The sequence below is a fragment of the Hyperoodon ampullatus genome, assembly GCF_949752795.1.
Source record: "Hyperoodon ampullatus genome assembly, chromosome: 5".
In the NCBI taxonomy this organism is placed as follows: Eukaryota; Metazoa; Chordata; class Mammalia; order Artiodactyla; family Ziphiidae; genus Hyperoodon; species Hyperoodon ampullatus.
This window is the reverse complement of record NC_136918.1, coordinates 137,522,213-137,546,080: the sequence shown is the minus strand read 5'-3', so window position 1 is coordinate 137,546,080 and position 23,868 is coordinate 137,522,213. Positions and strand designations below refer to the sequence as shown.

Genomic DNA, 23,868 nt, shown 5'->3' with positions numbered 1-23,868 from the left:
CTATTAATATAGGACAGAATAGACTTCAGAGCAAAGGAAAGTACCAGGGTCAAAGAGGGACATTACACAGCGGTAAGGTCAGTTCAACAAGAAGATATAACATTCCTAAATGTCTGTGCACCAAACAACAGAAGTGTAAAATACTTGAAGAAAGAACTGCCAGAACTCAAAGAAGAATAAGTACTGAAAACTGTAGCTGAACTTCAACATTCCTATCCCATGACTGATAGAACTCCTAGGAAAAGTCAGTAAGGATATAGAAGAACTGAGCAATACCTTCAGCCAACAGGATCTAATAAACACTTGTAGAAGACTCCACTCAACACCAGCAGAATACATCTCATTACATGCTCGTGGAACATTCACCAAGACTGCTTTACGACCCATGATATAACTGAACTTCAACAAATTTAAATCCTACAAAGAATGTTCTCTGACCATGATGGAATCAAACTGGAAATTAATAACAGAAAGATAACCAGAAACACTTGGAAATTAACAAACTTCTAAATTAGATATGGGGTGAAGAAGTATCAAAGGAAATAAAAAATATAAAGAAATGAATGAAAATTACAATATATCCGATTTTGAGGGATACAGTTAAAAGTATTGCTGAGAGGGAAATTTATAGCACTAAATGCTTACATTATAAAAGAAGAAAGCACTCAAATCTATAATCCAAGCCTCTACCTCATGAGACCAGAAAAAGAACAAAATAAAACCAAAGCAAGGACAAAAAAGGGCATAATAAAACGCAGAAATAAATGAAACTGGAAACAAAACAAACAAAAATAATGTAGAAAAATCAATCAAATTAAGTTGTGGTTATTTGAAAAGAATAAGAAAAGTGATAAACCTCTAGAAAGACTGACCAAAAAAGAGAGAAAGCAAATTACCAATATCAGGAATGAAAGAAGGGGTATCTCTAAAGACATCAAAAGGATAATGAGGGACTTCCCTGGTGGCTCAGTGGTTAAGACTCCACGTTCCCAATGCAGGGGGCCCGGGTTTGATCCCTGGACAGGGAACTAGATACCACATACATGCTGCAACTAAGAGCTCACAAGCCACAACTAAGGAGCCCATGTGCCACAACTAAGGAGCCGGCGAGCCGCAATTAAGGAGCCCACAAGCTGCAACTAAAAGGAGACCACCTGCCGCAACTAAGACCCAGTGCAACCAAATAAATAAATAAATATTAAAAAATAAAAGTGTTAAAAAAAAGGATAACGACATTTGAATTACTGTTTAAATGGGAATGCAAAATGGTACATCCACTCTGGAAAACAGTTTGGCAGTTTCTTATAAAGTTAAACACACATTTACCATAGAACCCAGTAATCAAACCCTTGTGCATTTATCCCAGCTTGCAGGATCTTAGTTCCCTGACCAGGGATTGAACCTGGGCCTTCTGCAGTGAAAGCACAGAGTCTTAACCACTGGATCGCCAGAGGCTTTATTTCTTTTTTTTTTAAATTTATTTATTTCATTTATCTTATTTTTGGCTGCACTGGGTCTTTGTTGCTGTGCATGGGCTTTTCTGTAGTTGCGGCGAGCGGGGGCTACTCTTTATTCTGGTGAGCGGGCCTCTCATTGTGGTGGCTTCTGTTGTTGTGAAGCACAGGCTCTAGGCGTGCGGGCTCAGTAGTTGTGGTGCACGGGCTTAGTTGCTCCATGGCATGTGGGATCTTCCCGGAACAGGGCTCGAACCCATGTCCCCTGCATTGGCGGGCAGATTCTTAACCACTGTGCTACCAGGGAAGCCCCTAGGCTTTATTTCTAATAACCAAAAACTAGAACAACCCATATGTCCATCAGGTAAATGGATAAATGAACTGAGGTACATCCACAAAATGGAGTATTATTACACATTAAAAAAGATCAAACTCTTTATACACCCATGAACATACCCCACTTGCCTTTGGATGGATCTCAAAAGCACTGTACTAAATGAAAAAAGCTAATCTCAAAAGGTGACATTTACATAATACGTATGATGTATGATTCCATTTAAATAACATTAAAGTGATGGAGAACAGATCAGCAGTTTCCAGGGGTTAGGGCTGGGTGGAGGGTGTGACTATACAAAGCAGTGAGTGACTTGAGGGTGTCGCTCTGTAGCAAGGGAAGAGCTCTAAATCCTAGTTGTGGTGTTGGCTACAAGAATTTGTATGTGGGGCACGTTCATAGAACTAGACACACAGACACACACACAAAGAATGCACTGTAGAAACTGGTGAAATCTGAAAAAGTCTCAAGTTGAGTTATGGTAATATTCCCACATCGATATCCTGGTTTTGATGAGGGACTATGCTTATGTGAGATGTTATCATGGAGTAAGCAGGACGAACGGTACACAGGAACACCAGGTACTATTTGTGTAACTTCTTGTGAGTCTTAATCTACTTCGAGATAAAAAGTATTAAAAAAAAAAGTGGTTTGTACACACGGGGCATATTTCATATTGATGCTCCAAATAAAAGCTAAATTCGTGAGATTCTTCTTCAGCCAAGATGATCTATTTTAGAAGCTCTAATATTCCTTTCTTAGCTGAGTGATAAACCTTACAAGCTTAAGGAGTCCTGGTGAGCAGAGCCAGAGAAAGCCCAGAGCCAGAATCCCTGCACCACTGTCAAGGTTGCAGAACCTCGCTTAGGCTGGCCACATAATCTTGCTGAGCCCATTTCCCGTCTGTGAAACTCACCTGCCTCAAAGGGTACCTACTAAAGAACACAGCCTGCTGCTGGCAGCCAGAGGGCTCAGATTTCAGTCCAGGTTTTGCCAGTTAGTGGCAACGCAAGTTTACGCAGGTGTTAATCTCTCTGAGCACAGGTATCCTGATGTAAAAATGGAGTTAATAAAGGACAATGAAGAAAACTTAAAAGATGGGAAGGACTTCAATGGACCTGGAATGAGCCACACTCATCAGCTTAGAGGGAACAGACTGTTCCCTCTAGACCTTTCTGATGCCCTCATCAGGGGCCTTTGTAGCCTGTCCTCCTTTCATCCTAGACAAGCAGCATTTTATCGTCCCTCCTGTTTAAAAAATAATTGCTTTGAGCCGATTTACTTCTTTGGAGATCAATGTAAAATTTATGTCACTACGAGAGCCAAGATGTAAGAAGCTGCTCAGCTCTGCACTGAGTGCATCGATCGACCTCTTCCAGTGCTACTTGATGGTGATCAGTTGGGGGTGAGGACCCCAGAGGAGAAATGCCAGGCCTTCCCCATTCCTGCCTCTTTTGATTTGGTCTCAACTATTCACCTTGGTGTGCAACTTAGGAGCTTCTGGATGCCTCCGCTCCCTTGACTGGGGCGTCACTGCTCCATGGGGCCAGTCAATGTCCCAAGACTGTCAGAGAACGTTCTGAATCCCATCACCCCAGGACCTTAGGGAAGCTGGGTCTATCAACAGTCCTGGGGACAATGACAATACAGAGGCAAGTGCTTGGCAAACTGTCAGTTAGTAAAAAACGGAAGGGGGTGGGCTTCCCTGGTGGCACAGTGGTTGAGAGTCCGCCTGCCGATGCAGGGGACGTGGGTTCGTGCCCTGGTCCGGGAAGATCCCACATGCCGCAGAGCGGCTGGGCCCGTGAGCCATGGCCACTGAGCCTGCGCGTCCGGAGCCTGTACTCCGCAACGGGAGGGGTCACAACATTGAGAGGCCCGCGTCCCGCAAAAAAAAAAAAAAAAAAGGAAGGGGGTAAACATGTTTACTTCTTCATCTTATTTTTTTAAAACAAGGACTCAAACAGGTATTTTTATTTTATTTTATTTTTTATTTTTCAGCGGCCTTGTGTGGCATGAGGGATCTTAGCTCCCCGGCCAAGGATCGAACCTGTGCCACCTGCAGTGTAAGTGCGAAGCCCTAACCACTGGACCGCCAGGGAAGTTCACTCTACTTTTTCAAACATGTAGTATTAAAAAAAAAAAACAAAAAAACAGCACTTGAGCTATCCAAAGTGGAGGGTATTTATTTGGAGAAATTCCTCTTTCCCCAAGGGCCCCCAAACTATCTCCTATTTAAAGTCAGCATTATTCTGACTTTCATATATGTTGCATGTATATAATATTATGTTGCCTCTACTTCTCTCTCCCTCTCCGAGCCATGATTTCTCAGAATTGGATGTTTACACCCTGCCATAGTCAGATTCTCCATACCACTGATTGAAAAAGGCCATTGTCTGTTCTCTTCCTGTTCTACGCATCTAATAGTGTCTCTTTGGCTCTCTGGGCCTCACCCCACGTTTTAGGAGAGTGTGTGATGGGACATCGGGGAGAGAAGGCGCAGGTGTTTCTCCCAAAGTGAGAAGGCATGGCAAGGATTGTCCAATGCACTGCCTACCACGCTCTCCTGCTGAGAAAGCGAACTTCACGCTGCCCTTTTGGACCACTGTCTGATGGCCAGGTGCATAAAGCACCATCACAGACGCCGCCTGTGAACTAGAGGAAATGTGGTTCCCTTTGTTCTTTCTCCCCTTTAAATCCTGTAAGGATGCAACAAAGTTCAGCTTTGACTCTGCACTGAGCAAAGTCTCTGGAGGGCTGCCGTCACCTTTAACGGCATTCCTGGTCACCCTCTGATCTAAGCAGCCTCCTGTTAGTAATTCAAGTAAGGATTTGTTAATATCTGAATATTCACTTTTATACATTTTAAGTATTCAAGACGTTAGGTCATGAACATCTCCTTACGTGCTTTACAGGCTGAAATTATGTCAGTAGAAGTATAATGGTATTTTCATTATTGCAAATATAAAATACTGTCATAATTAATACCCGTGAAAGCTGTTAATGTTTTGACCTAAAATAATTAAGACCTTTCAAGTGGTTAATCATGTAGGGACATGGGCTGAGAATTAATACAAATATTTAGGAAAAGCACATGCTTTGTGAGCCAACAGATATTTATAAGAGCATTTTTTAAGAGGGTAGAGTAAGAGATTTATATCATAATTCTATGTGGAAACAACCTGAATGTTCAACTGGTGAACTGGTAAACAAATCACAGGATGGAATACTATAGATAAATAGCAATAAAAAGAAATAAGCTATTGATAAATCCAACAGAATGAATGACTCTCAAATACAAAAGAAGCCAGACTCAAAGGCTGTATACTGTCTAATCACATTTACATTTATAGGACATTCCAGAAGAGATGAAACTATATGAACAGAAAGAAGATTTAGTGGTTAATAGGGTCAGGGGGTAAGGGGACGAGATGCCTTCTGAGGGGCACGAGTGAACTTTCTGGGGTGATGGAAATGTTCTGAATCTTGACTGCAGTGGTGGTTACGTGACTACATGTGTTTATCAAAATTCATAGAACTGTATAGCCAGAACTGTATGTAAATTATACTTTAATAAGTCTGAGCCCCCCAAAAGGATTTACACCGTAATTCTAATATCCGTAAAACTGTTTGTTATACTAGTCTTCATGATATTTAATACAATTCTTGAAAGCTTTTTTGTTTATTTTATTATATTCCATTTAGGCTACGTGTCTTAAGGAAAACACATTCCTGTTTGAGAGTTCTTTTGTATCTCGGAGGAGGATGAATTAAAACAGAATGCTCACTTTGCCAACTCAACATTTTATGAGGGGGAAAAACCTTTAAAACCATGTATAATATCCACAATCATTCATTTTTGAAGCAGACAAAGAATACCGCGAGTATGAAGAAGAGAAAAAACCGCTAAGGAAAAATCAGGTACTTCTCCAAAATCTTGCTCTGTCACTGGCCTCACTTAGTATCTGCACTGCAGGAGGGATCCAGCTGGAGACAGTGCTGAAGAAGCACTGCCAGACTTTAAAAAACAACCTAATAAAAACTAATAGCATTATAGGACTTCCCTGGTGGCGCAGTGATTAAGAATCCACCTGCCAATGCAGGGGACACGGGTTCGAGCCCTGGTCTGGGAGGATCCCACATGCCACGGAGCAACTAAGCCCGTGCGCCACAACTACTGAGCCTGCACTCTAGAGCCCGCGAGCCACAACCACTGAAGCCCCCATGTCTATGGCCCGTGCTCTGCAACAAGAGAAGCCACCGCAATGAGAAGCCCGTGCACCACAATGAAGAGTAGCCCCCACTCGCCGCAACTAGAGAAAAGCGCGTGCACAGCAACAAAGACCCAACACAGCCAAAAATAAAAAAATAAAATTTAAAAAAAATTTAAAAAACTAATAGCATTATAATAAATTTTTCTCTTGCCTTTTTAAAGAAAATAAATTTATTTATTTATGTTATTTTTGGCTGAGTTGGGTCTTCGTTGCTGTGCACAGGCTTTCTCTAGTTGTGGCGAGCAGGGGCTACTCTTCATTGCGGTGTGCAGCCTCCTCACTGTGGTGGCTTCTCTTGTTGTGGAGCACGGGCTCTAGGCACGCAGGCTTCAGTAGCTGTGGCACGTGGGCTCAGTAGTTGTGGCTCACAGGCTCCAGAACGCAGGCTCAATAGTTGTGGCGCACGGGCTTAGTTGCTCCGCGGCATGTGGGATCTTCCTGGACCAGGGCTCAAACCTGTGGCCCCTGCATTGGCAGGTGGATTCTTAACCACTGCACCAGCAGGGAAGTCCCATAATAACTGATTTGTGTGTGTGTGTGTGTGTTACGCGGGCCTCTCACTGTTGTGGCCTCTCCCATTGCGGAGCACAGGCTCCGGACGCACAGGCTCAGCGGCCATGGCTCACCAGCCCAGCTGCTCCGCGGTATGTGGGATCTTCCCGGACCGGGGCACGAACCCGTGTTCCCTGCATCAGCAGGCGGACTCTCAACCACTGCGCCACCAGGGAAGCCCAATAACTGATTTTTAAAACCAGGTTTCAGATTTACTGATATATTTCCAAAGTTCTTCTACAATCACCTCTGCTGAGTACTCATTTAACGTCTGACCATTCCACCAACACCTGCCCTGGGCCCCTCTGGTTTCCAGCCATGTTGGCCACTCTGGGTCTGTCTCTTTTGGGGGGGGGCTGGGGGGGAGGGCAGGCCTTCTTACCTTGGATCAGAGGAAGGTAAAGGTGGTACTGATCAAGTTCTCCACTTAAGACAGCAAAAGCCTGGCGCTTTAGCAGCATGGCTTTCTGCTCAAAACTTGAGAACAGTTTTAAAGAACTGCTCTGCATGCCTGGAATAAATAGAGCAAATATGTTCCATTTAGCAAGAACACTACAGTGAGAGGTAATTGATGAGAAATTCCTACTATTCCTATCTTCCCTGGTGAAAGATCATGATCTTGATTAAGGGCATGTAGTTGTTACTCAGGTATTTACATTTATAAAAGTTCTTATTTCTTTCATGACACTGAATGATGGGGTATTTGAAGAGGATATGAGGTACAGGGAAGTACTCCTAACCAATTGTGGTCAACTTATCATTACTTTCAAAAGTATTTTCTCCACGATAAAACTGCAAAAAAGGTAGTTAAAGGCATTCGTGTCAATAGACTGGAAATCGGAAGGCTTATTCACGTAGTCTTGACATATCCTGCACATCACATTACACTCTGTGGCTGAAATGGCACTAAAAAAGGTTTGAGCTGGGCTCTGAAATACGTGGTAAAAGCTGATTGTGACCAAAAGGAATTGGTCCTTTCAAGTGTGACTTATGTGCACATAACAGAAGAACTTACTCATTAAATCTTTAAACATTGTCTTCTCATGAGTCAGAAGATGGTCAATAATGGACTTCCAACTGGATATTAAAAAAAAGCAAAATTAATTAAACATGCAAAGGGCGACAGTCTGATTAAAAGCATCAAGAAAAGAACATGTCCCTTTAAGATCTATTAAAAACTGCTTTCTGTAAAGTTAGTGAAAGGGATGAATAGTTTTTATATAAGGAAATGTTAAGCAAAAGATTTCATTTATAACCTTAACATAGGGAATGAATAACATAGGGAATAATGAATAATTCCCAGCTCACCATAAAAGAAAACACAAATTGTCAAGGTACCTTGGCTTTTGCAAGGGTTGCCCTTAAATGTGTTCACACAGATGACGTCCATACACTTGTGTTAATGGAAGGAACTGGGGTTGTGAAGACAAATACCACTAGTTCTCAACGGGCTCCCTGCAGTGCAACAGGATTACAGCCATGGCCACTGGTGGTGGCTGAGCAAACCCTCAGCCCATATAAAAAAGCTGACCAGTCTCCACCGCCTACCCCTGCCGTTAATGAAGACCTGCTCAGTCAAGCCAGGCGCAGTTACGACGGGTTCTGTTGACCTCCAAGAAAAAGGCACAGCTACTTCATCCTGTGCCTGTGATTCCACGGATCTCCACTGCCCGCGCAGAGCCTGGCCAGCCTCAAGGTCTCAGTGAGGACTCGGGGAGTGTAAGCCGAGAAGTGGGATAAGGACACCGCAGTGTCACCATGGAGCCCTGTCATCTTAATGCTGGTCAAGCATTTTGTGATTACAAGATAAAGTAGTACTAGACCAAGTACCACTGGAACCCCATGCAATGCTCTTTAGGAAAAATATGGTCTCTTACTTGAAATTCTTCTCCTGGTTAAAAAAAGGCACCTTTGTAGTTTTTAGAAGACTTAATTCTGTTCCCAGAAATACACAGTTAACCTGTGAGTGGTGTCCTATGATTTGGGTTGATGCTAGCTCTGCTGCTATTTCAGGAATGAGAATTAATTACAGAAATCCAAACACTTTTCCACTTGAAGATCCAGGGCATATTTTTTTATCAGGACAGCATTTCTTACTGCACACAAGAAGTGTCCATCTGGAAGAAGGCCGGGTCCAAGAATAATTCCAGGACTTCTTTTTTCCAGGCTCGTTTCGTGTAGGCATAACCGCTCAGAGAGCTCAGCAGCTGGGCGCCAGCCCGGAAGCTGGGGGCATTGTAGGCACTGAAAAGGGGTGGGACGGGGAAAGGGTCAAGGTCAGAGACGGTGCGAGAACCCCGCTGGACACATCCCCCATAAGCTATCTTTCCACACGTGGGTGGGGTACGATGGAGAAGGTGGCGTTACCTGTGATTGCGTAAGTAAGGAAAAACATAGTAAAGCAAACGTGAGATCAACGGCACCGCTTTCTCCTTCTCATCACTTCGATAAACCATGTCCAGGAGGGATGCCAGAACCTAGAAGAAGAGGACCGCCAGAAAACGGAAATCTCCTAAAGCAGGCGGCAATACAAAATTTAGTCCTCGGGGTATACACAGCCTAACAAGAAAACTCCACGGGGCAGCCTGAGGCCAAGACTGGCTTATGAACTCACCCGGGACGGTGCAGCCCGTGCGCCCTGGCCCCTGAGAATGAACGCCCTCGCAAAGCCTCACTTCTGTGGGGGGATGACAAGCCAGATGCATATGTACCTCTGCCAGGATGGAGAGGGCTTGCACGCTGTACACCGACGGGGCAGACGCGGACACCATTGCTGAAGCGGCGGCGGCAGCATCTGCTGAAAGAGGCGTGTGTGTTTTCATCAGGACAACAGGGCACCATTTATGCCCCCAAAGCATCAGATGAACTTGAGTCATGAGCTCCTGCCTTTCACACTGACTCTGTACGTACGTACATGTTACGTATTCTTCTCTGCTAACGTGTTCAACTTCAGCAACTAAGAATCTGGGTTTTTTTTTTTTTTTTTTTTTTTTTGCGGTACACGGGCCTCTCACTATTGTGGCCTCTCCCGCCGCGGAGCACAGGCTCCGGACGTGCAGGCTCAGCTGCCATGGCTCACGGGCCCAGCCACTCTGCGGCACGAACCCGCATCCCCCGCATCGGCAGGCGGACTCTCAACCACTGCGCCACCAGGGAAGCCCGAATCTGGGTATTTTGATCAAATAAATCAGCACCAACTCACTGTCTTCCTACCCGCTTCTATTCTCATCACCATTTTTGGAGCTTCAACATCCCCTTGGATGATCCCTCTCACATCCTGGCCTCTGAGCCCCTTAGTCTTTTCTTTTCCAGCAAGCTTTTATTTTGTTCCAGCTCAGCCAGCCACTGTCACCATCATACCCTTGACCTCATGAATTTCAAAGTCTCCATTTCCAGCACCCTACCGTGACCACTTCTTACCTTTCCTGCTCACTTACTCCTGGAATGCTGCTCTGACCATTTCCTGAATCCTTGCACAAGCCTCCGACCCCCTGAGTTCACCTCCTTAACTACCCGTCAATCCCCCCAGGTCTTCACTTCTCTATCTCCCCACCCACACCCGTGGTCTATCGTCCACCTGCGAACATCCTTAACTTTTCTGCTTCTCTCTCCCTCTGAAGCACTCACCTAGAAAAATGCAAAGCTGGCTAAACCCAATGATTGCCTATGCAGTTCCATGCAGCTAAATGCTCTGGAGAAAACCAGACTACTCTGAAACAGATCTCACTTTACTTCATGACTGTGCAACTCAAAAATGACCTGATGCTACTAGATAACCCTCCCCCATGTCCCTCAGCGCTGTGCTGGCTTACCCAGGCGCCAACATAATTCTTTCACCTCCTCCCTCCATAACCATCGATACCTGTCTCTCCTCAGCTGGTAACCTCATCTCATATTTCATTGAGAAAGTTAATGCAAACAAACAGAAACGCCCTCAGTTTGGCCGCTATGCATTATTAACCTGGCACATTTATATCCGTGTTCTCTGCCTTGTCTCCTGTTTTGATAGACATGTTCCTGGCTCCTGTCAAAGAATGCTAATTCCATTTACGATATTAATCCTGGCCCTATGGCTGTCGAAGACTTTGCTTTCTAACTATCCTTTCGTTCTTTGGTATTAATTTCTTCCCCTCTGCTGTACTATTCCATCACCATACAAATACGCTTTGGTTAACTCCAATTGAAAAACAAACCGAATAAAAGATATTCTTTGGTCCTTAGTACTACTTCATTACTGCCCTATTGACGACTAAGCTTCCAAGAGTTATCAGCACCCACTGTCTCCTCTTCCTCACCCCTGTCCTCTTCTCCAACCAGTCACGCCGTCCCACCCCCATCAAACCCAGGGAGTCTCTGTCCTTACCTCACACTACCTCTCAGCAGCCTTCCGCTGCATTCCTACGCCCTCCTTCTGCAAACACACTCTTCTCACAGTTTCCATGACTCCATGTTCTCTTGGTTTTTCTTCCTACGCTGCTGACCTTTTCTGATTCCTTCCCAGACATCTCAAATGTAACACAGGCAAACCCAAGCTCCATCTCCCTCTCCAAAATGTTCTTGCTTCAGACTTTTCCACCTCAATCAATTGTTTAAACCAAAAACCAAAGTCATGGGACTTCCCCAGTGGTGCAGTGGTTAAGAATCCGCCTGCCAATGCAGGGTTCAAGCCCTGGTCCGGGAAGATCCCACATGTCACGGAGCAACTAAGCCCGTGCGCCACAACTACTGAGCCTGCGCTCTAGAGCCCGCGAACCACAACTACTGAGCCTGCGAGCCACAACTACTGAAGCCCATGTGCCCAGAGCCCGTGCTCCACAACAGGAGAAGCCACCGCAATGAGAAGCCTGTGCACCGCAATGAAGAGTAGCCCCCGCTCACCCGCAACTAGAGAAAGCCCACGTGCAGCAATGAAGACCCAACGTGGCCAAAAATAAATAAACAAAAAACCAAACAACAAAAACCCCGAAGTCATCCTTGTTTGCCTTTTTTTTTCTTTAAACTACCACTTCCAATCCATCGGCAAGTTCTGTTGACGCTGCCCTCACACCAGTCCACCTTTCTCTAGAGCCTATGCCTCTAAGCCAACATCTTCTCTTGCCCAAAGCACCATGAAATGCTTTTAACTGAACTTTCAGTTTCTGTTCTCGGTTGCTGCAGCCCATATTGCTCCCGGCAGCCAAACTGATGTTTTCTGTAAACTCGATAAGATCCTGTCACTGCTCCAAACACTTTACTGGTTTCCCACAGCAAGCAGGCTGATGGCCAAGCTCTTAAGTGTGCTCTGCATCAAGCCCGACAACCTTCCGCCCCCGCTCTCGCCCTGACCTTGTGCATGACCACGCATTAGGCTCCAGCCAAGCTGATCTTCAGGTTTCTTGGGCCTGGCCCACTCCCACCTCAAGGACCCGCCATCCCCTCTGGGCAGCGCCTTCCCAGATCTTTGCGTGGCTGCCCCCTTACCTTGTATTTCTCAGCACAATGGACACTTCTTTGGGGACATGTTCTGTAACATCTAAAGTGGCTCCCAGCCCCACTCCCATTAAAAAAAAAAAACTTTCATTTTGGAGTAACTTTGGATTTCCAGAAGAGTTGAAAGATACCTTTGTTAATTTACTTTGGACCATCACCTTCCGTGTCACCCCTGCTCATTCTGTTTCCTGCTGCAGCACCAGCATCTAGAACATAGTGCATGGCACATGCCAGATGCAAACATACAGGAAAGAGCCTGCACGTGCACTGCACACATAAGAACTCTAAGTGGAGAAACACATCATTGGAAGCCTCATTCTGTTTCATGATTTAGATGGCCAGTATGCATACTTAGTTTGTTCTCAAGACCGAAACAAAATATAGTGTATGATCCAAAGAGTCTTTTGGTACTCTATAATTTGCTAATTAAGTCTTATTGAGAGGCCCCCAAATCACCCCCAGCTTTGGAATTCTATGCTTTCTTTTTTTAAATAAAAATCAGGTAATCATTTTACTACAGTATTGTCTTGAGGTTAAATTTAATTACTGCGCAACTCAGGCCCAATGACACTTGACTCAGCACAGCTCAGCTGCACTGGTGGTGGAGAAGCAGTTTAATCCCTATATCAGTACCTACATCAGAAATAACTGAGGGCAGATGAGCCAAGGAGATGCACGAGCTTTCTTTCCCTAGAACCACAACTATAATCATAACCGCAGCCTGAGAAAGCATAACTGTTGGTTTACATTAGTAAATGATAGCATACTAGTTATAGGATCTTCATTACAGAGTAAAGTATAATTATTTTCTTATGTAAACCACAAAACTAGCTGTCAAACAAATATGGCAGAAGTAATGGAGGGGGGGTACTATGGCCTGTCTGTCTAACACCATCCTTCCTTCTCCTGGCAAGAGAAGCCCCTCTTGGGTGGGAGCCCATTTCTCGGAGCTCCGGGGCACCAGCCTTTCCTCTCCTCCTCTGGGTCAGCCACAGGCCCAGAAGACCCAACCGGAATCTTTGCGTGAGACTTGATGAACTTCATCTGAACACCTAGCTCCCACTCTGACTAAAACCAGATGTTGACGCCTGGGCTTTTCCTGTACATGAGCCAGAAAGTTTTGTGCTGCTGTGTTTCTACACGCCTGAAGTGGGTTTCGTTTACCTGCAAGAGAAAAGAGCCCAGACTTCCTGACACGCCTTCCTTTGTATATTCAAAACCACAAATTCAGCTTTGTTTCTGCTGATATAACTACTGCTAACGATAATGACAGAGGTCATAAAATATGACAGAACTAGCAGTTTTTGATCATTTACCTTGTGGTGGGCACTGCGCTATGTAGTTCCGACTGAGAACTTAGATGTAATTTTTTTGCTCATGTTAATAAAACTGAGACCAGGGCTTCCCGGGTGGCGCAGTGGTTGAGAGTCCGCCTGCCGATGCAGGGGACACGGGTTCGTGCAACATACAACGTATGTTGTAAGAAGTAAAGCCAGTTTACTTTTAAGGCAAAACTAGACCCACTAGCTGGCATTGGGCATTACTTTTTGACGCTTCTACACCTACCGTGCGAATCTTCCTCATCATCAGATTCTTCTAGAGAGATCTGAGGCCGAGCCTTCACTTCCAGGTTTCTGCTCAGCCAGCTGGTTTGCTCCAAGGAAGAGCCAGCAATGTTCCCAACAGCTTCTAGAATTTTTTGAGTGACTTCCTGAGAGTAGTCAGGAGAAAGAGGAAAGGAAGTTAGTTAAGGAAAAGAATCTTAAGTGCCTAAAATACCACCATCCGATATAAATATAATGCAAGCCGCAGCTGTGAACCATGCAGGTAATACCAAGTTTTCTAGGAGCTACATTAAAAGAAGAAACAAGTTCATAATGTTTAACACAATACATCCAACAGAGTATCAACATATAATCAATATAAAATTATTGGCGAGGTTACGCATTCTTTGTTAAGTCTTTGAAATCCGCTGTGTGTTTACAGTTACAGCACATTCAGTTCAGACAAGCCACATTTCAAGGGCTCAACAGTCACTTGTGGCTCAGGCTAGTCTCTGGCCAACTTGGGTAAAACAGAGACATAGGAAGTCACAGCGGCACAACGCGTTTGGCAGATTAGATTTCCGGTTTCTTTAGGACCATGGATTCTTGCTAGAAATGCATCTTTGAATAATACAAGAAACAAAACTGCATAAATTAAATTGACTCGAGGGTGAAGTGAGGAGTCATCCGTATCAGGAGTTCCATGAGGAACGAATTTGGTCAAGTAGCTGGGACAGAGGTAGAAACACTGAGCGGGTATCATCGAGTGTTGCCAGCTAAGAGGGGCTGTACATCCCTGATGTCTGAGAACTGAACAGTCCTGACTTCCACTATGAGTCCAGCAGCTGTGTGCGGGCAGGAAGCAAAAGCACATCTGCCTGCCGGTGGCAAGGGGGGTGCACCCGCGGGAACTGTCCGCGGTGCACCTGGGCAGAGGTGTGGGGTGGATGATGGCGGCGAGGAAGGTCAAGAATAGATGGATGGACCTGGTGATGACCATACTGAGTGAAGTAAGTCAGAGAAAGACAAACACCATTTGCTATCACTTATATGTGGAATCTAAAATATGACACAAATGAACCTATCTACGAAATAGAAACAGACTCACAGACGTAGAGAACAGACTTGTGGTTGCCAAGGTGGGTGGGGTGTGGGGGGAGGATGGAGTGGGAGGTGGGGATGAGCAGATGCAAAGTATTATGTATACGGGATGGATAAACAACAAGGGAACTATATTCAATATCCTGTGATAAAGCATAATGGAAAAGAATATGAAAAAGGATATATATGTGTGTATAACTGAGTCACTCTGCTGTACGGCAGAAATGAACACAACACTGTAAATCAACTCGACTTCAATACAATAAATTCTTAAAAGCAGATCAAGAAAAGGGGTTGAGGACTTAGAAGAGCTCCCATTTCAAGTGCAATGAATGGATGGGAAAGAAGTTGGGGTGCCTGGAAACAGCAGGAAGGAGTCAGTGTCAGGGAGGCTGGGACATCGTGGGGCGGAAGCAGAGGTCCACTGGCCCCCTGACCAACAGGAGCAGCGCCAGCTGCGGTAGTGCCTGTGGCCACAGTCCCGCCGATGGACTGGAGACAGAGGGGCCGCGGCAGGCAACAGCCCATGGAAGGGGGAGGGTTTCCGGGTGAGTGCAGGAGGTGCTACCCAAGGGCTGGGCTGCAGCACTTGCCCTTGGATGATGCTTTCTTCTCTACCGGTTGAGCCAAAGGAGTCACTGTGCTTTACGTAGAACTCTAGTGCTTCAGAATCAGGAACTGGACAGATATTTCACAGACACCAGGGATCACAATGATTAGCAGTGATGTCACCAAAGCCATAAACTACACAACGCAGTTTAAAGGCTTTGACTCAAAAAGCTCCTCACTAGGGGCTTCCCTGGTGGCGCAGTGGTTGAGAGTCCGCCTGCCGATGCAGGGGACACGGGTTCGTGCCCCGGTCCGGGAGGATCCCACATGCCGCGGAGCGGCGGGGCCCGTGAGCCATGGCCGCTGAGCCTGCGCGTCCGGAGCCTGTGCTCCGCAACGGGAGAGGCCACAACAGTGAGAGGCCCGCGTACCGCCAAAAGAAAAAAGAAAAAAAAAAAAAAAAGCTCCTCACTCAAGGATTATAATGGTTGCAAAATAGTGATTTTTCTAACTCCTTCATTACTTCTATGTACTGTTGATAGTTGGCATTCTACTCAAAGGAGAAGATTTTCCTTCTCCTATGGGTGAGTTTTACTTTCGTGTTTCAGTGTTTCTGAAACTTCCTGTGAGTCTATATTGCTTTAAAAAGACGGAGGAAGGTTCTAAGAAAAGGAATCTGTGCATAAAGGTAGACTTATTGTTCCAGTCATGCTGCAGAGTAAGTCCGCATACATCTGTGTACAGTGGGAAGCGAGAGGGTGCCTTGTAAACTGCACGGTCGCCTGGTCAAGTCTAACATGAGAACCTTCATCAGGAGATTGTCCAGAGTCCTCTAAAGACAGTAACGGAGGGAATCAGACGTGGGAACAAATGCAAATCTAAGATCTGGTTCTGCCCAATGGTTACTATCTCCAGGGAGACCCTCTAAAGGGGGGTGATACTCCTGGGACAGTGACAGCCGGCCAGACTTGCACATACAGACCTGCAGATCCTTTTGATCCTTCTTGCTCTCCAGGTTGGGAGTTCTTGTTACAAAGTCGTTCAGCATGCTGTTGAGAGACAATCAGCTTCAGACCAAGAATGCTGCAGAAATAAACACATGTTCCCGAAGAAAAATACGGTGACGTGAGTGCTGGGACACGGTACCTGAGAAGCAGAAAATAACCAGGGGGAGCGAGATTCAACTGCACGGACTCCTTTAACACACCCAACAGCGAAGGGAAGTTTGCTTGCAAGGCTGTTGCTGGGAGCCTATTTTAAAAAAAAGAAAGAAAGAAGAAAGAAAAAAAAATATCCAACCCTGAACAGGTCAAAACAAAATGTTACTTATAAGCACATTTTAGATCCGGGTGGTTGGAAAGCACAGGAAGAGGGCACATCCGCCTGACCTGTTTGCTCTTTTTTACATTACAATCCACACAAGCTACATTTTGGTATTCTGCCAAGAACTTGGAGTTTGGAGACCTGCAACCCTGCTGACAGGTCAGATGCCCCTGGTTTCCTCGTCTATAACGTGAAAGCCTTGAACTAGAAGACTGTCTGATCTCTGGGCCTGTCTGGCTCTACCATTCGGCCTCTCCAACGTCTCTGGAAACACAGAGTCAACCATCAGAAGGTCACAGAGGGCAAGGTCAGGCCTCAGAAAAACAAGGACTTGGATTATGGCTACGGAGCGAGGCTGCACAGCACAAAAGGCAGAGCTTGGCCGCAGCCAGAGGGCCCCAGGTTCAAGTCCTCGTCCCTGACTTACTGCCTCCTGACTGACCTGGGCAGGGCCTCCTCTGTAAAAGGAGGCCACAGCTCCTGCAGCTGCTGGGAAGGCTCAGATATCACTTAGGCCCCTGCGACAGGCGCTTGCTAGTGATATAACAGGCATTAGTTACCACGAGAGGGGACAGGACCAGCTCATCTTTACCTCCTGGAGGGAAGAAGTGCAGGGATGCTTGTGGTGAAGGATGAACAGCTGGTCTGACCTCAACCCCACACCCAGGGACTCCTGGGACTATGACCTTTCCTGCCGCCTCAGGATACAGTCAGCCGGAATAACCACGGAACGTGAACTTGTTAACCAGGGCACTTGCAGCTGGTGGTCAGACTCATTGTGAACCCCCTGAGATACGTGAGAATACTGAGGCTTCCTTGAGACCGGGCTACACTCCCTTCACCCTCATTACTGCAGCCGAGAACACCCCACACGATGGAGGGGTCCGGGAGCCGCACCCGGGACCTGCCATGAGATCTGCACGAGGCCCAGCAAAGCGTCCTTTCTACCCGTGGAGAAACACCTGGGGAACCCCTATGGCTGAGACCCCCGCATGTGGATATTCAACATAGTAAACCCACGCAGAAGCCGTCCAGCAGAAAACATGGCAAAGCATTGAGGACGGCACCAAAAATAATCCCTTCTCCTTTTTCTAAAAGAGGTCCTTAAAATCCCCCCTCCTTTTTTGGTATCAATTTAATGCAAACTGGTTCTTCTAAAGTTTACCAGGCCTCACATAAAGCTTTGCTGACGTAAGGATTTAAGCTATAGCACCCAGACTTTAAAATGTCAGATGAGATCTCTGCAGGAAGAAAAAGTAAAATCATCAGGGTATTCCCATGCCTCGAGAGGAAATAAGGGCTCCATTCAGATACCTTCTGAACTAAGCCTCTCCAGTAATCAAGAAACACAACGGGGGGAGGCAGGGAGGGATGAACAAGGAGTTTGGGATTAAAATGTACACACTACTATATATTAAATAGATAAACAGGCACTTCCCTGGTGGTCCAGTGGTAAAGAATCCGCCTTACAACGCAGGGAATGTGGATTCGATCCCTGGTTAGGGAACTAACCACATGCCGCAGGGCCGCTAAGCCCGAATGCCACAACTACTGAGCTTGCACGTCTCAACTAGAGAGCCTGTGTGCCGCAAACTACAGAGCCCATGCGCTCTGGAACCCTCGCGCCACAACTACAGAGCCCACGCGCCCTGGAGCCTGTGAACCACAACTAGAGAGAGAAAACCTGCACGTCACAACTAGAGAAAGCCTGCACGCCGCAACGAAAGATGCCATGTGCCTCAACTAAGACCTGACACAGCCAAAAATAAATAAAATAAATAATAAGGGACTTCCCTGGTGGCAGAGTGGTTAAGAATCCACCTGCCAATGCACGGGATATGGGTTCGAACCCTGGTCCGGGAAGATCCCGCATGCTGCGGAGCAACTAAGCCTGTGTGCCACAACTACTGAGCCTGCGCTCTAGAGCCTGCAAGCCACAACTACTGAGCCCGTGAGCCACAACTACTGAAGCCCGCGTGCCTTGAGCCCATGCTCCGCAACAAGAGAAGCCACTATAATGAGAAGCCCGCGAGCCGCAACGAAGAGTAGTCCCCGCTCGCCGCAACTAGAGAAAGCCTGCGTGCAGCAACGAAGACCCAACGCAGCCAAAATTAATTAATTAATTAAAAAATAAATAAATCTTAAAAAATAAACAATAGCACTGGGAACTATATTCAATATCTTATAATAACCTATAGTGGAAAAGTTTCTGAAAAGAATATATATATATATATTCAAATATATATATATATATATATATATATATATATACTGGAGTCATTTTGCTGTACACCTGAAACTAACACAACATTGTAAATCAATGATACTTCAATTAAAAGAAAAAACGGAAATACAATCAGAGGAATTATTTATGATCATTGCAATAGCATCTATTATTGAGAAACGTCTTTGAGGGGCTGCATTACCTTTGGATGAAAGCATAACAAAACTGCAACACAGGGACATCCACGAGGGGCGATTTCTGAAAATTAAAGCAAAGCTAATTACTCCAAGTTGGTAGGAAATACGGCTAAAAAAGAATTCAAATACAGAAATGAAACAGATTCTATATCCTAACAAAGCAAATGTTTGCAGCTAGAGTCTTTCAAATATAATAATAGAAAGTATCCCCCAAGTGAAACAAAAACAAATGTATCCTATGAGGTCCCAAATCATTAGTGCCCCTCTCATCAGACTCCCAGAGTCATTCCCTTTATGTTTACCTACTTCCCATTCCAGGCTTTTAACAAGTATTTAGGGAAGATTTGGCATTATAACTGAACCTCCCCAAACACAAAGTTGGTGGCCAAAGTTGGCCCTCGGGAGCTACAGTTGAGAGACAAAGCCAAATTTGAATTCTTAGCTCCAGGAATTCCCTCCAACAGCCCAGACAACTTCCCTGAATCCCAAATGGCTGGAACTACTTAGAAATAGGTTTTCCAAACACACATTTTTTCCCTTCTTGCTTGTAAAAGGCTTATTTGTAGAAGTTATAGAAGTTGAGCCAATTAACTAAACTAACCACAAAATGTAATTTTGTCATTCAAAAAGCCAAAAACCACTCAGCCAGACATCTAGGTTTTTTTTTTTTTTAAGCCCAGGAGTTGCAGGTGTTTGCAGACATTCCAGTAACATGAAGGAACAAAACCTAAAAGCGCCTGCTCTGTGTGTAAAGCTGTTGCAGGGCCAGCTCCCCCATGGCTGCAGCTGTAACCCCATCCGTGGGGACTGATCGGCAGCGCGGAAGGTCAATCTCCTGCCAGCTAGACTTGCTCGGAGATATAAATGCCAATCCACCCAGGATCTGATGCTGCCCCTGCCTGCCTCCACCACCCTGCTTCTTCTCTTCAGGGTCCATTACTTTAACATTTACATTCAAGAGTAAAAGGCAACAAGACCACCAGGCATTTGGGAGACTGGGGGCAGACGTCTGACAGATGCCCTGAAGTTGCCCATGTCCATTTTACATCTGACTGCTTAAGCACTTGGCCAGTTCCGTGATCTGGCCTCACAGTATAAATCTGTAGGCTGCCTTATCTTCTTTCCCCAACGAGAATACAGGCTGACCGTAGGCAGGAACAGTGTCAGCTATTTAGGACTCCCCGCTATGGATGCAGACTTGATTTTCAATAAACACGTGGAATTAAGGAAGAGCACCAGAGCCCCGAGTGTAACTGACCGGTTAGAAGCCCCCAGTGGCCTTCCCAGTGTGGACGTTTCTGCAGAGGGTGACCCTGTGCCACGTGCCTTTCAGAGGAAGAGCTTCAAGTGGGGAGTTCTCCTCCAAGGCAGGCAGAACCAAAACTGCTGAAGGTATCCTTGGTCAGCTTTCCCACTCTGGGGTGAAAATGGCTGAACACATCTCTGATTCCAAGGTTTAGCTTTTGTTCACCACCCTTAGTTCTATGACCTTAATATCTAAAAAGAAGATTTCTTTTATTTGCTGTAAAAATTGTTTATTTTGGTAAAATATACTTGACAAAATCTACCGTTTTTCTTTGTTGTTGTTTGTTTGTTTTTGCGGTACGCGGGCCTCTCACTGTTGTGGTCTCTCCTGTTGCGGAGCACAGGCTCTGGACGTGCAGGCTCAGCGGCCATGGCTCACGGGCCCAGGCGCTCCATGGCATGTGGGATCTTCCCGGACCTGGGCACGAACCCGTGTCCCCTGCATCGGCAGGCGGACTCTCAACCACTGCGCCACCAGGGAAGCCCAAAATCTACCATTTTAAACATTTTTAAGTGTACAGGGCATCCAGTGTATTCACATTGTTGGGCAACTATGACCACCACTCATGTACAGAACATCTTCATCTTCCCAAACTGAAACTCTGTCCCCATTAACTCCCATTCCCTCCTCCCCCGCAGTCCCTAGTGACCATCATTCTTCTTTCTGTCTCTATGGACTTGACTACTCTGGGTACCCCAGATAAGCGGAATCATATAATACTGTCCTTCTGGACTGGCTTAGTCCCCTTAGCATAATGCTGTCAAGGTTCATCCACGGTACAGCATGTGTCAGAATTTCATTCCTTTTTAAGGCTGAATGATAGACAGTGCATTGCATGTACAGACCTCATTTTGTTTATCCATTCATCCACTGATGGACACTTGGGTTGTTTCTACCTTTTGGCTATTGTGATTCATGCTGTTATGAACCCTGGCGTACAAATATCTGTTTGATTAAAACTATTTTTTAGCAAAATCACTTGGTCCCCTCCCTTAATTTTCACTTAGGGAATTATTCTTAAATTATTCCTAACTGTATAATGTTAAATTGCCTAAAAGAAGGCAATTATTTCAAGGTTGGAACAAATCCCTGCTTTCTATCAAATTAATTAAGGACAAAACAGCTCCAACACTTTCAACGAAGAGGTCTGCTTTGGTAAAACCAAAAATCTCTCGGGCAGAAAACTGTTAAACCACACAGTCTGTTCTGTTGCAAAATCATTGTGCATAAATGAAAAGGTGCCCCCCTTGAAACTGGGCAGAAAAACTATAAGAGCTTTATGGTTCAATCACGTCACCCTTCAAAGGCCACTGCCTTCCCTGCAGCCAGATGAAACCTCATCTTTCTCAGCATGTCCAGGATGAGTTAAGTCCTCTGACGTGTATTTTGTACCTTTGTAAAAATTATGCAGATTTTTAACTCGCCCATTGACAAAGATGCTCTCCTTGACCTAGTCCAGTCAGGCTCTTCTGAGCCCTCTTCCTTTTCTTCTTCTTTTTTTTGAATTTTAAATCATACAGTTTTTCTTCCTCCTATAATATTTTTGCTTTCCAACAGTAAAAGAAATGGTATAAGAATCTGGCCCTTGGTCACAAGGCATTTTGGGGAATTCCTCAATATCCTCAGTCCAATTTTTTTAACAATCAATGAATGAGGTAATCAATGACCAAAGTTGATTAACCAAAGGGTTAATCATTAGATTCCAGAGCTTCTAAAATATCTCCCATTACTCAACGGTCCCTTTCTCTTTCTCTCCCTCCCTCTCCCCGTTCTCTCCTTCCCTCCTGAAAACATTTCACTGAAAATGCAAGAAAAAACTGAGAATTATGTTTCTGAGGAAAGCCCAAATCCTGAGATGCTTATGTCAGACTGTAGGGTCTGTATTTACAATTTCCTAGCCTTTTAAAAAAAAAATTTATTTATTTATTATTTATTTTTGGCTGCATTGGGTCTTTGTTGCATGTGGGCTTTTCCTAGTTGCAGCAAGCAGGGGCTACTCTTCGTTGTGGTGCACAGGCTTCTCACTGCGGTGGCTTATCTTGTTGCAGAGCATGGGCTTCAGTAGTTATGGCACGGGGGCTCAGTAGTTGTGGCTCGCGGGCTCTAGAGTGCAGGCTCAGTAGTTGTGGCGCACGGGCTTAGTTGCTCCACGGCCTGTGGGATCTTCCCGGACCAGGGCTCGAACCCATGGCCCCTGCACTGGCAGGCGGATTCTTAACCACTGTGCCAACAGGGATGTCCCAACAGGTTCCCAGTAGCTCAAGGCCATGTCCCTAGGGGGATGACCTCAACCCCCTTAAAATGCCTAAGAAAGAAAGCTCAAGGCTTCTGAAGGAATCTGCTGTGTGTTTAGCCAACTCCTGATAGGTTCCTGACCTCCCTTTCTTTGAGCATTTATTAAGAAAAGCTTACAGTTATAAATCCTTGCTCTGGCCCTTTGAGATGTATATGTATCTCCTACAACCCAGGAATGTCCTTCTCAAGGACTTGGCAGCCATCCCTCTGAAATACCATCATCAAGGAAGACAGGGCCCCTGTTTCCCTGTCTCCAAGGGAGCACAGGAACCTACCTTGCCCTTTACAGTCAGCAAACCCCGAGGGCCTAATTACATCCGCCAACCCCCTTCCTGCTTGCTTGTAACTCTCCACTCCCCTGACTTTGCTGAAGCCCCTGCTTGTTCACCCTCCCTACTCTCCATTCCCTGCTTAAACTGCCCAGTGACCTCTGCACACACTGGAACTGAGCACAACTCTTTCCCCTGCTGCAGTAGTTACTGAATAAAATCAGTCTTTTCCACCTTTAACTGGTGTCTGGCTTTGTTTAACTCTGGCGCGTTTTCGGCTGCAAGTTCTCGAGGCACGTGCCATTTCTTCCTTCTCACAGAGTTATTCGATTTGAACCACTACCAGGCAGAGCACCCTGCAGTGGGATGTAAGGATGGAAGTCCGTCCTTCACCGCAAGGGGCTTGCACCCCAAAACAGGAGCCCGTGAAGCACATTTCATGGATCTCTGCAGAGCCCGGTAAGAACACCTTCGTTTTACAGCCCCCGAATTCCTAGTTGCTGCGGTAACCTCTGTTTCCCTCCCAAACACAGTTTATAAGACGTGGAGTTAGAGAGAGTGCTGCGTTCCTCTGAGGGTCCCCAGGCTCCTGACCTCATCCCCCAGGACCTGCGGCGGCCTCTTCACCACTTCCTTCACCAGGTGCAGCACGGTGTCCGTCTGCAGGGTGCTCAGCGCACAGATCAGGTCCACGAGCGTCAGCTGGGACGCGCTGGCCGCCGGGACGATCTGCTGAGAAAAAATTCATTCCTTTAAGGCTCACAGGGAGAAAACAAAAATAAGAATGATGCACAGAAAGCACTCTATAATACCTGCTCCTGGAAAAAGACATTTGTTTTTAATCTTTTAAGGAAATATTTAAATGAAAACTGGGTAATGGACTCTATTGGCGGGAATGAAGAGTGAGGTTAGCATTTAATCACAGTAACCTAATCAGTATCTGATACAAATAAGGAATAAAACGCGTAGCTGATGAT

The 23,868-nt window shown here is 45.6% G+C and overlaps 1 protein-coding gene across 4 annotated transcripts in view; it reads right to left on the bottom strand.

Moving 5' to 3' along the window:
• The window catches only part of DOP1B (DOP1 leucine zipper like protein B), a gene marked incomplete at both ends in the record, with an annotated part of 100,575 nt that overhangs the window by 7,008 nt on the left and 69,699 nt on the right, over positions 1 to 23,868 (bottom strand). For 2 of the 4 annotated variants that reach the window (XM_079704900.1, XM_079704901.1), the window contains 10 exons: positions 6,997 to 7,125; positions 7,630 to 7,691; positions 8,712 to 8,858; positions 8,982 to 9,091; positions 9,326 to 9,411; positions 13,650 to 13,794; positions 16,260 to 16,326; positions 16,424 to 16,528; positions 19,027 to 19,082; positions 23,486 to 23,620. In XM_079704900.1, the coding sequence (XP_079561026.1) occupies positions 6,997 to 7,125; positions 7,630 to 7,691; positions 8,712 to 8,858; positions 8,982 to 9,091; positions 9,326 to 9,411; positions 13,650 to 13,794; positions 16,260 to 16,326; positions 16,424 to 16,528; positions 19,027 to 19,082; positions 23,486 to 23,620 (1,042 nt within the window). Of the gene's footprint in view, positions 1 to 6,996; positions 7,126 to 7,629; positions 7,692 to 8,711; positions 8,859 to 8,981; positions 9,092 to 9,325; positions 9,412 to 13,643; positions 13,795 to 16,259; positions 16,327 to 16,423; positions 16,529 to 19,026; positions 19,083 to 23,485; positions 23,621 to 23,868 lie in introns of all 4 variants that reach the window. The other 2 variants (XM_079704903.1, XM_079704902.1) reach the window with 2 other exon arrangements.